This window comes from Benincasa hispida, chromosome 8 (assembly GCF_009727055.1).
Source record: "Benincasa hispida cultivar B227 chromosome 8, ASM972705v1, whole genome shotgun sequence".
Taxonomy (NCBI): domain Eukaryota; kingdom Viridiplantae; phylum Streptophyta; class Magnoliopsida; order Cucurbitales; family Cucurbitaceae; genus Benincasa; species Benincasa hispida.
The window spans coordinates 3,724,013-3,735,924 of NC_052356.1; the positions used below are offsets into that span (position 1 = coordinate 3,724,013).

At 32.2% G+C, this 11,912-nt stretch overlaps 1 protein-coding gene and 1 non-coding gene across 5 annotated transcripts in view; one reads left to right on the forward strand and one right to left on the reverse strand.

The window, feature by feature from the left end:
- The first annotated feature begins 2,184 nt into the window (after positions 1-2,184).
- On the forward strand, positions 2,185-2,265 carry TRNAL-AAG. Its single transcript has one exon. It is a non-coding gene; the product is annotated as a tRNA-Leu (tRNA).
- Positions 2,266-9,264: 6,999 nt separating this feature from the next.
- LOC120083027 (splicing factor U2af small subunit B-like) overlaps positions 9,265-11,912 on the reverse strand; it is a 3,192-nt gene continuing 544 nt past the window's right edge. The window contains exons 2-6 of one of the 4 annotated variants that reach the window (XM_039038517.1): positions 11,568-11,654; positions 11,363-11,444; positions 11,064-11,190; positions 10,479-10,942; positions 9,265-9,650 (exon numbers count right to left, since the gene is read on the reverse strand). In XM_039038517.1, coding sequence (XP_038894445.1) covers positions 10,498-10,942; positions 11,064-11,190; positions 11,363-11,444; positions 11,568-11,654 — 741 coding nt within the window. In that variant the 3' untranslated portion in view covers positions 9,265-9,650; positions 10,479-10,497. Of the gene's footprint in view, positions 10,943-11,063; positions 11,191-11,362; positions 11,445-11,567; positions 11,655-11,912 lie in introns of all 4 variants that reach the window. The other 3 variants (XM_039038515.1, XM_039038516.1, XM_039038514.1) reach the window with 3 other exon arrangements.

Below are 11,912 nucleotides of genomic sequence, written 5' to 3' on the forward strand. Positions count from 1 at the left end.
AAATTAATTTATGAAATTAATTTGTAAAATTGATAAATTTTGATTTTAGAAATAAAATATGATTTTAAAATCAATTTTGGTTTTTTGAAAATTGAAAAATTACATAAACTTGAAAAATATGTTTTTCAAGTTCATCTTCAACTTGCTCACTACGAACCCATCACCTCTTTCTTGATTTACTCAAAGCATGAGTTGCATCCCATGCAGCACATCTCTTTGCATGATAGTCTGCAATATATTCAAAAGATTGGAGTGAAGAAAAGTGATAAACCGATTGAATTTTTACTGAAAAATTCGAATGAAGAAAGTGTTCTTCAATGGGTTGGTTTAGTGAGCTTTCTCCATATTCCCTTTGATTCCGACTTATTTTGAGTCCCACGACTCAATCTAGAGCACCAAGAGGATAGTAAGAAAGATCTTGTGGTGGTCTACATCAAGATTCGGAGGATTTAGCAACTGGAAATAGAGATTTTGATGGTTCGGCCAAGGTATGTTCTTAAAATCCATTATACTCTGTTTTAGCATGTTTCTTTCCTGCCAAAATTAATAAATTAGAATGCTTATAGGTTCTGAACTTGTCCGCTACATGATGATGTCGATCCAACACAACATTGGCTTTATAAAGTAATGTTTCAACCTAAACTACTATGGAGGACCCCTTATAAAATTCTTCATGTGAATGAGGATTGTTGGAAATGGCAAGCCTTCAAACGATGAACAGAATAGCAGCAAACGGTCAGGTCACGGTGATCGAGCAAAGAACAAAACCTGCAAACGGTCAGGCCAGGACAAAAGCTCGTTATAAGCTGAGTCATGGAGCTCGCTCTCTTTAAGACATTTCGCGGCTTTGCCCAAGTGCGCAAGCAGGTCAAGAATACTATCACATTGTCCCTAGGATAAAATAGCCAAAAAAAGAAAACCCGACCGAAAATGCACCGTTATATACCGAAATACACATCCTTTCTGATTGATTGCTCGGAAAACGAAAAGTTGAAGAGAAAGTAGGAGAGGAGAGCTTTCGTTGAAGAATGGAAGGAAGTGAAAAATGATGTGTGTTCTGAACTACTGAAGACCATGCCTTTTATAGGCCTTCAGTGTGGAGCTGCCACGTGAGAGAAAGGTGGGCAGCCACAGAACGTGTGAGGGTGGGCCGGAAAAAGTGACGAAAGACGCACGTGCGCAGATGACCAAGTTTTTTTGGTTTTAATTATTAAAAGAGATAAAAATAAAATAAAATAAAAATAAAAATATTTTTATTAAAGAAAAATAATCACACACACGCACCTCGCCACGTCTATCACTAAGTAAACATATTGATTATTTAGAAGATAAACAATAAAGCTTATAATATGATAAAAAGAAAATGGTTAAATGATTATAAATTTATTCCTTCAAACTTTTAGATTTGTGTCTCATAAGTCTATAAACTTTTAATTTAGTGTCTAAAAGATTCTTGAACATTCAATTTTGTACCTAATAGGTCACGGACATATTTGAAACATTTACTATAACTAATGAATTTATTAGACATAAAATTAAGTTTGTGTCTAATAAGACCTTGAATTTTTAATTTTGTATAAAAGATTTGCGAAATTTAAAGAATGTCAAATAGGCAAAACCTTAAGGATTTTTTAGACATTAATAACCTATTTGATACAAAAATGAAAGTTCAAAGACCTATTATAATTTTTTTAAAGTTCAAAGACCAATTAGACAAAAATCTAAAAGTTCACCGACCAAACCTATGATATAACCTTAAGAAAAAGCAATCACAATCTATTCACATAAATTGTTTAATTGAATGTTTTGATTAATAAGATCTAAGGTTTTAATTTTGTGTCTAATAGATGTGTAAACTTTTATTTTTCTTAAAAAAATCATTAAATAAATCAAAATCTATTATACAAAATTCAAAAGTTCAAAGATCCACTCAATGCTTTGAAGGTCTATTAGAAAAAAAAAATAAGAATTTAAGAACTCGGTGGCACACAACTTTGAAAGTTCATGAAACAAACGCTTTTTTCCTTTTGCCAAAGTGAGCTTGGCTCAGTGATATTGACATGTGCTTCGTTTCTAGAGGATGGAGGTTCAATCCCCCTACCCGTAGTTGTTGTATTAAAAAAAAAATACTTCTATATTGCAGTAAACATGTATAGTTTAGTTTTTTAATTATGTAACAACAAAGTTGAGATGGCCGAGTTGTTCTAAGGTGCCAGATTAAGGTTTTGGTCCGAAAGGGCGTGGGTTCAAATCCCACTCTCAACAATTCATCCATACAATAAAAAAGAAAGTATTTTAAAAATAGGTGAGATATGACCATTTTAAATAAGTATCTATCTTCTAAAGCTCGGAATGAAGATTCTAATGCATCTTGAATTGTTTTAATTGGAGTTTAAATGAGAGAGATATGAATAATGGAAGATTGAAAATAAAATCAAACGTGCCATCACAACACGTGACACCGTGCTTAATGATAACTTTTGTTGACATCGCACCCAATCGTTGATGTTTTACCACCATAGTAGCTCAAAGAGGTGGTTGATGACTAAAAATATATATTTGTTTATTTATTTGATTCAAAAACTTGTTAAGAAAATCAAGGTCAGATGCAAGTGCAAAAAAAAAAAAAAATCAAGTAATAAAGCAGAGAGTACTCCAAACATCATTTCCCAATAGATTATTTGTGAGATCTAAATTTTAAAAAGAAATATGAGTTGAGTTGAGAGTGAAGATAACCAATTTATAAGTGGAGGTTGGTAAATGTAATTGGAATGTAAAAGATAATGATAAAAATTCAAAGTTTCAACCCTAAAGATAAATTGATCTAAGAATGTGATCGCATTGTAACCACTACACTTTCTATTATGAGCTAGATTCAATTTCTATGGAAAAATTCACAAAATGACTCTGTTGGAGGAGAAATTTCAGAAAAATCACGGATCGCCACGTCATTTACTAAATTAATGACCAAATTCCAAAATCATCAAATTTGGAACCAATCAAGAGTTGACATGTGTTCTAAATTGAAGTTGAAGACAAATTCTGATGACGTCACGTGTTTTCGTCCAATTTGACGTTACAATTTGGGCTTTGGTCCAGTTACGCCTGAAAATGAGCTTAATTTGGGCCTAAATGTCAAAGTAGGCCCAAATCCAATTAATTGGGCCCATAGGCCAGGCCCAAATCCAACTAAGCCCAAACCTATGGACCAACCAGGCCCAAACCCATGAAGCATATTAGAGAGTCCTATAAATAGAGGAACTCTTCTCATTTCAAGGGGTCAGCAATTCTATATTCAAAAAGACCAGAGAGAATGCATTGTTGGAGTGTATCAGCAAGCAGCTGAAGTAACAAGGATCAATAAGCACTCTAATTCATTGATTTTGGCAGAAACTAAAGCATGTTCTTGCAAAAACAAGTGGGTTTCAAGTCATATCTTTGTAGAACTTTTTCAAATCTCGATTCTAAGCTACAAATCTCTCCAAATCTTGTTGTAGACCACCTCAAGATCTTCCCCACTATTCTCTTGGAGCTTTAGATTGAGTTGTAGGACTCAAAATAAGCTTGAATGAAGGGAACTTGGAGAAAAGCTCATAGCAACAACCCACTTGAAGAATTCCTTCTTCACCATGAATTTTCAGCAAAAATTCTATTGATTACATTGCCTCAGTTTCACTTCAATCTTCTCAATATATTTGGAGGTGTAATGGAAAATCCTATAAATCCATTTTTGTGTTATTTAATCTTTTTCAATTTTTCAATTGATTTCAAAAATCAATTTGTTTTCTAAAATTTAAAATATTATTAATTTTACAAAATTAATTTCATAAATTAATTTTCTTAATAAAATTAATAAATAATTATTTAGCCAATTTAAATAATTCTAATTAATTTAATATCAAATATTAAAATAATTTTACACAAATCCACCTTCATATCTTTAAATCATATTTAAATATTAATTCTCCCATTCCGTTTAATTCTTAAAATTAAACGTGTAATTATATCTCATATAATTACTAATTTCTTTAATTCTAATTTGAACGTTTCAAATTAACTTATCACGTTACTCTAAATCTATTTACGAGCTAGTAGGGGGACCTCGTGGACCTACAGATCATGGGCTCCAACGATCCGAGATTAATTGACTAAATTCATTACACCGAATTAATCCTATTTGTTAGCTAATGAGTCACTCCACTAAAACCCATAGATGAACTCCCCTCACTGTAGATATATTATGTCCACTCGATATAACCATGATTAGTAAGTTAACCATTCACAGGTTGTTCGTAATAACAACTGGGTCAAAAGTCTATTTTACCCCCAAGATTACCTCTTGTTCCTTAAGTCCTATCGATCCTCTAATGAACAATTGATTTGTGATCCAATCAATAAACCAAGTCCCTCTCGGGTCAATGAGAAGGTGGGGCCCCTTGTTCAACACCCAGAGTCAGCATTTAAGGGAACAACCTCTCTACTATCCCTAAAAGAGAGTAGGAGTGAATTCCTTCTTGCACCCTATGTCCCTAGCTATCTGCCCAGTCTTACCCCTGAAATGGGAGTTTATTAAGCCGACACTGTTTAGCCGACCCTCACCTATGCAAATCTAAAGATAATCCCGAATAAACAAGAGTTCATAGTTAGCTCAGAATTAAGGTCAAGTTACCTAGGTCATTGCTTTAAAATAGTCAGTCTTAAACAGTAAACAGCGTTATAAAGTAAGAGTGACTGATTTCGTGGTCTGATCTTGTACAAACCCTTTTGCACAGGACATCCCCACTCCTCATGTCATAACATATACCAATTAGGATCACTTCGTTTGTAGCACTTTACAACTCTTTGTAACAACTATAGAGTAGGTCGCATCTAATAGTATTACAAGAATAAGACACCTAACTTTATTCATATACTATAGATCATTTTGACTATTTACTCGAACCTGATCCATTTTTATGTCTCCACATAAAGTTCAAGTACTTATGTAATAGTCAAGGGACTTTTAGGTTTATTGGATTTCTAATAAGCAATATATTCAATAACAACTTATTGAATTTTCAAAATAAGTTTTATTGTTTACAAACCACAAGTTTTAGGACATAAAACCTAACATTCATTAACAAGCAGAAGACTCCCAAGACTTCTAAAGTTGTACTCCTAGAAGATAAAAGACCCTTTAAGACACAAAGACTCTTCCAAGACTTCTACTTCAAGAACGTTCGTTACCCTTTCTTTTTCAAGTCAAGCACATTCACTCAATTGAGAGAGAATCAGATGATCAAATACTAGAGATCGAACCACATCACATCAAATCAACATCGACATCAACACCAACTCAAGCTCAACTCCACGAAATACGTTTCTTTGGAAACCTCGTGTGAACAGACCTAAAACCCAAAAAACTTTTCTACCATTGACCTTTTGTCCATGCGAAATTCTAAAAATTACCCTCAATTTAAAAAAAAAAAAATCTTCAAAACTCTGAGAGAAAGCTACGAGATGTTGGACTGAAACTCTGAGAGAAAGCTACAAGAGAACAATGAGAGAATTTCGTGGGGAGTTCAACAGAAAGTGAACACTAAGAGTGACCTTCCATTCTCTTCAATGCTATTGGAAGAATATTAGTTAAGAATAAATGTTTTGGTGGAATGTTGGTGTTGTATTGAATGTACATTGAATAAAGGGCTGAAGAAATCATTGAAGGAAAGAGGAAATGTGGTGTCGTTTGAGGAATTTTAAAACTGAGGGTAATTTTGGAATTTTACATGGGCAAAAGGTCAATGGTAGAAAAGTTTTTAGGAAGATGTTATTGGTGGAAAAATTTTTGGGTTTTTGGTCATTTTGTGAAATTTTCCAATTTCTATTTGACCTTGGTTTCAAGATCCCTTAGATTCATAAGAAATTAGTCCTGAATGTCTATGACTGATTAAAACTTAGATTAATAATATGTAGGTTTTTAGTTTTATATGGTATGCCTTATGTCTAAGGTCATATTACGTCCTATGTCTAGGATCTTAGTCCCATATTTTTTAGATATTGTTTTAATCTTCAAGGTTAAAACTCTACTTGCATGTTAACTCAATGGTCAATTTAAATTAACAAGATAAATTATAAAATCAATGAAGAAAGTAACAATGCATTCACAATTCTACAGAGTTTGTTCATCTTTGAGATGCTTTCATTCTTGGAGTGGAGCATCTCTCTTTTTGGAAGTATGAAAATCGTCACCAAGGCTCAATTCCTGGGGTGAGTTGCTGCCCAACTGGGCTAACAACTTAGGACCTCAAATTAGCAAAATACGAAAATCATGTCGAACAAGTCTAGGGTATTATGCGGTCGCATTGGATTTTTGCAAAATTCCATAAAATCTCACAAAATGATAAATAGCCAAATTCAAAAATGGTCATTTGACTATTAACACTCACTCAATTATCAATGTACAACCTTGTTAAAACGTTGAAGTCCTAAGATTCTTTGGTGCTTCTATTACTCTCTTTTTTCTTGTTATAGTCTATATACCTCAACTAAAGTGGGCAATTTTCTTTCTTTCTTTCTTTTTCTTTTTGAGGTAAACAACCGTCAAACAATTAACCAAAAGAGGAGTAAGAGGGTATTGAAGAAAAGAGGAGAGAAAAAAAAAAGGAAAATATAAAATGTACAAATGTATTAACGGTTTTTGTTCATATACTAACAATTAGACTATTTTTTTTAAGTTTAAAGGTATATTTGACAGTTTTCATAAAAAAAAAAAAACTCATGATAAAACTCTTTTCGAAAGTTTAAGGATATTTTTTAAACTTTAAAAAGCTTAAAAGTATTTTTTTTGTACAAAGTACAAAATTTAACGGTATGATATCAAATTTAAGGGTAGTGATGTTTGGTGGTGAACATGGACCGATAAAAAACTGACATGTGGTGTGTCGGATTTTGAAAAAAAAAAGAGAAAAAACGAAAAAACTCGTGTGGACAAATAGGGGATTAACAAGTGGCTGAATTGAAATACAAATATATATAGGAAATCAAAAGACCAACAAATAATAGCAAGCTTTGCATTGATATGATATGACTATTGAAAATGCAAGAAAATAGGAAATCAAAACGGGCAGTTGAATTAACAAAATTAGGAAGAAAAAAAATTAGAAATGCAAGAACTGTTTGCGACTGAGAAGTTGAAGTTATAAGTTACTATTATTATCTTATAGATTATAGTAGGTTTCTTCAAGATATAATTTTTCTTTCATCGATATCAAAAAACACATTATTTTAAAGATTTACTTACCAACTTGCATAGAAAAAAAAACAGAAGATTGTTTGGTTGGCAATCCAAATTATGCTTTATGTTTTAGTAAATATATGTTTAGCAGATAACTTGATTTTGTTTCTAATAAATTATCATCTAATTTTGTTTCCAAACAAGACAGTTTCTAAAAATAACATTTTTATGTTTTCCCAATATCCAAATTTTAAATTTTAAATTTTAAATTTTAAAATACAGTATTATATTAAATAAAAAATCAATTCATTTTTAAAAATGAGAATATATAATATATAATGTATTATAAATCATATAATACTATAAAATAATAATTTTACAAATTTTTGACATAAACTCATGTTCATAAATAATTGAACAATATTTATAGTCATCCTAATATTTAGTGTGTTGCTATAACTAGTTTCATGATTTATAAATACAGCGTCAAACACATTTCAAACAATTGTTTAAATTATTTGTTGAAAAATAATCGTTTAAATTAGAATTGATTTATGAATTTGCTACCAAGTACATACCTAAGACACTTTTCATTAGATCTATTGTTTTCAAATTCCTATCTTTAATTCTCTACCAAAGATCTTTTTTCATGTTTTTCTTATACTGCATAATTTTCTTTTAGGTTTATAAATTAGTTTTGAGATTTATTAGTTTGTTTTGATGTGTAAAGCAAACATACATTAATTTAAGCTTTTTTTAAAACAAATCTTAGTTGTGTGGACATTTTTTTTTAATGAAATTGAAATTCATTAAAATTTAATCAACACAACAACCAAACATCAATCCCTCTTAGAGGGATGTGTGATTCGATTTGGTTTGATTTTGGACCAAATCATGGACCAAACCCAAACACTCGATTCTTAACGTTGGTAAACTGCAAAAACCAAAATTCACTCGATTTCAATGTTTGAACCGAACCATTTGTGATCGGTTCAGTTATAACCAGAATTTTCAATCTTCTCTTCACTTCACCCAAACAAAAGAGAGAGAAAATCTAAAAAATGGAGAAAAAAATAGGTATAATAAAAAAATATTCAAATGTAAAAAAAAAATAATAATAATAAATGGAAAGAAAAGAACCTAACAGTGATGGCAAGGGAAGCGAACAATGATAGGAGAATAAGAAATTGGCTTTAATTTAGGAGGCAAACAAGGAGAGGGGAGGAAGAGGAGATGGCATCTTCTTTAATTTAGGGTTTCAGAGTTTTCACACAATTTTATAATTTCACACACAAATCTCATTTTCGACAAAAGAGAGGATTTTTTTGTGTTACTTATTCTTTTTCAATTTTTCTCCATTTTTAATTTTATTTAAAAATTTTGAACGCATTTAAATTGTTTTCTCCTGTTATGTGACGTGAGTTCTTTCTTCAAATTTCTACTCTCACGTCAAAATTGTGATTATAAATTATCCATTATAATCTAAATAAATCACAATCAAAATTTCATTAACTAATTATAACAAATTTTATTTTCTCTAAAATTTTTATTGATATTTCTGCACAATTTACCTCAATATTTTCATCAACTTCAATATTTCAAACCTCTCGTAACAGCTCATAGATCATAAATAATATGATTTGTGGTGTTTCAAACATTTTTTCAGAATCAATGTAATGAAGTTTTAAATGATTCATAGTCTCTTTCAATATACTGGGTTCTACAATGGTCTCAACCAGATTCCAATTTCAAAAATATATACGTATATATATATTCTTTTTCAAAATAAGAACTTCCTTTTTGTATTATTATTATTGTTATTATTATTATTATTATTATTATTATTTTATTATTTTGACAAAGGAGAGTTCAAAGATGAATCAATATAATCATAAAAGCAATTTAGGGTTTAATTTAGAAAAAAAAAAATAAGTCATTTGAAAAAAAATTAGAGTGTTTGACAACCATTCAAAATAGTTTTTCAAGTGTATTTTAATCAACTTTTATTAAAAAAAAATGTTTAAATAAAAATACATTTTTTTAAAAATCAGTTTTTTTCTTAAGTCAATCCAATCAGATCCTAATAGTATTCATTTCATCACAAATACCTTGTTCACCGTAATGTTCTTTCAAATATGGAAACAAAAGGCATGCACAAACCCAAGTTCTCTTCCACTCAAACAGCAATATATAAAACAAATACAAAATGTTTGCATCATTTCAAACCTGCAATGGCCACCAACATCAATGTTAAAACTCCCAAAGTGAGCTAATGTCATCTTCGTCACGTGCCTCGTCTTCCTAGGTTCTTCTAAAGCCATAACCTGCACATCCTGTAAAGCCAATCATCCTACACAGTGGACCATATTAACCTGTACAAAAATTTCATGGTCACGTCTTAGCTTGGCAACTTTAGAAGCAGGGAAACAACCTGAACCTGCAAAACTTAGATAATGATGAGATCACATTTGTTCTTAATATCAACAAAATGGTAATGCAAAGAAGTCCATAGGGAAAAGAAACCGTAATATGATAATGGGATCGTTCACAAGTCACCATGAGCAGCACTCTTAATCCCTGACTGTAAAATCAATGTATACATTTGCTATAAAATAAAGGATATTAGAAGTATGCAATTGATGCATGTTAACGAGATTTGAATATAAGAAGACGAACAGCATCCAAGAACAAATCACTGTCAAGAAAAAGAGGATGTTGAAAGATTTACGACGACTTTTTCTGTAATTATAATGTTTTTTAGATTTACTCGAACAGCATAACAGAGACCTTCTAGTTAGCTAGTGGGTTTCCTTCTACACATTTTCTAACTTTCCACAAATCAAAGGAAACAAACTGGTTGACATCAAATACGGGAAAAGACTTGATTCTCAAGGATCATTTCTTGCATCTCCTAGCACCAATTCGTGTGTTTCTTCTATCTTGCAAACAGTTCCCCCTTTCTTCCCTTTTTCTAAATTTTTTTTCTTTTAATTTCTCTATACTGTGCATGTAGCTGACCAATCCACTATCAGGAATACTTGCTGTTACCTACTCTAAGAGCTAAAGAAAAAAATCAAAGAGAGGTTGGTCAGATCACTAGAACCAGCAACCTCTCACGAATTGGGATAAGAGCTAAAGAAAAAAATCAAGGAGAGGTTGGGGAGATCAGATCACTAGAACCAGCAACCTCTCACGAATTGGGATAAGAGTATTATGAAAATTTTAACAAATGAATGCAAGACCTCAAACAAAACCTTGGTAGTACCTAAGTTTAAGTAAACAGATCAGTAACCATAGCCTTGCTCAGGAGGCAGTTGCTGTCGCTGCTCCTCATAGCCACAGGTTTGATTTGAGTACTTCACATCACCACTGTAGCTTTTCTCATGGCTATTTTTGTTATCAGAATTCCCATTATTATCATTTCCTTGTTCTCTTTCCCTGTTCCACTGCTCAATTTTAGCACGGCTCTCTTCACTCCCTTCTCTAACCGGACTTCGGTTCTTTCTTCCTCGTGGACTACGACTTCTGCTTCTATGGCCAGGGCTTGTGGTCCTATGCCTCATACCCCGACTTTCATAATAAGCATCTCTCTCATCATACCTTCGACTATGACCATGCCTGCCATAAGAGCGTTCTTCATAACTCCGATGTCTATAGGGACTGCGGCTTCTGCTCCTACTGCGACTATGTCTTCGACGATAAATTGCAAACAGTTCATGCCTCAGCTCTCTGAAAGACAGGAAAATAACATGGCTATCAGATGTACACATAGCAGAAGTGGCAAAACAAAATCAACAGGAAGAATAATACATCTCAGAGTGAAAGGAGGGAGGTGGTGAAGAAAATATACCTACTGATCCTCTTCAAATGCATGAAATTGCAATATCCACCACGGTTACACATATTTTCTTCATATTGCCTACATGTAGCTTCTCTAAAATCTGTAACTGGAGAGAAGTCAACAATGATCGGGCGTCCTGCAAAGAAATGGTTTACATATGTTACACATCAATTTAAGGATTTTAAAATCAAAAGCTTCATACAAATAGTATAAACACGATGATTGATAGATAGTATGAAAAAGAATGACAAAAGGGAAAAATAAAGGACAGGAGAGAGGGAAGGGGCGGGACAGGAACTCCAACTAACCAGCATAGAATCTGCCACTAAGATTCCGAAGAGCATTTGCAGCTTGCTCCTCCTCTCGAAATTGAACATAAACATTGCCCACCTAATCAAACACATCAGATAACTACTGGTTAGCTAATTCTACAATGAAATAGCATATGTCAAAGTTGAAAGGCCGATTCTAAAATCAGTTTCCTTCAAACAACAGCAATGAGGAGAGTATTACCATATGGTCAGCTAGATTGTCACAAACGTTCAAACTTTCAATCTCCCCGTACTTGTTCAGTTCCTGAAATAGATCTTCATAGAACTCCTGAAATGTACGCAGATCAACAATTAAGCTACAATTCTTCCACACGCAACAAGAAACTAACAACCCAGCATGATGATTCAAAACAACAAAATTCACAAGCCACACCAAAAGCATAAAGATGTAAATTAGGACAAGAAAAATATTCAATCTATCCAAGATAACACGATCGTTCTTAAATCAGCCAAACTAAACCACCTCTACAATTACAGCAAGATTATGATTAAAAAATCAAAAAAAAAAAAAAAAAAAAAAAAAAAA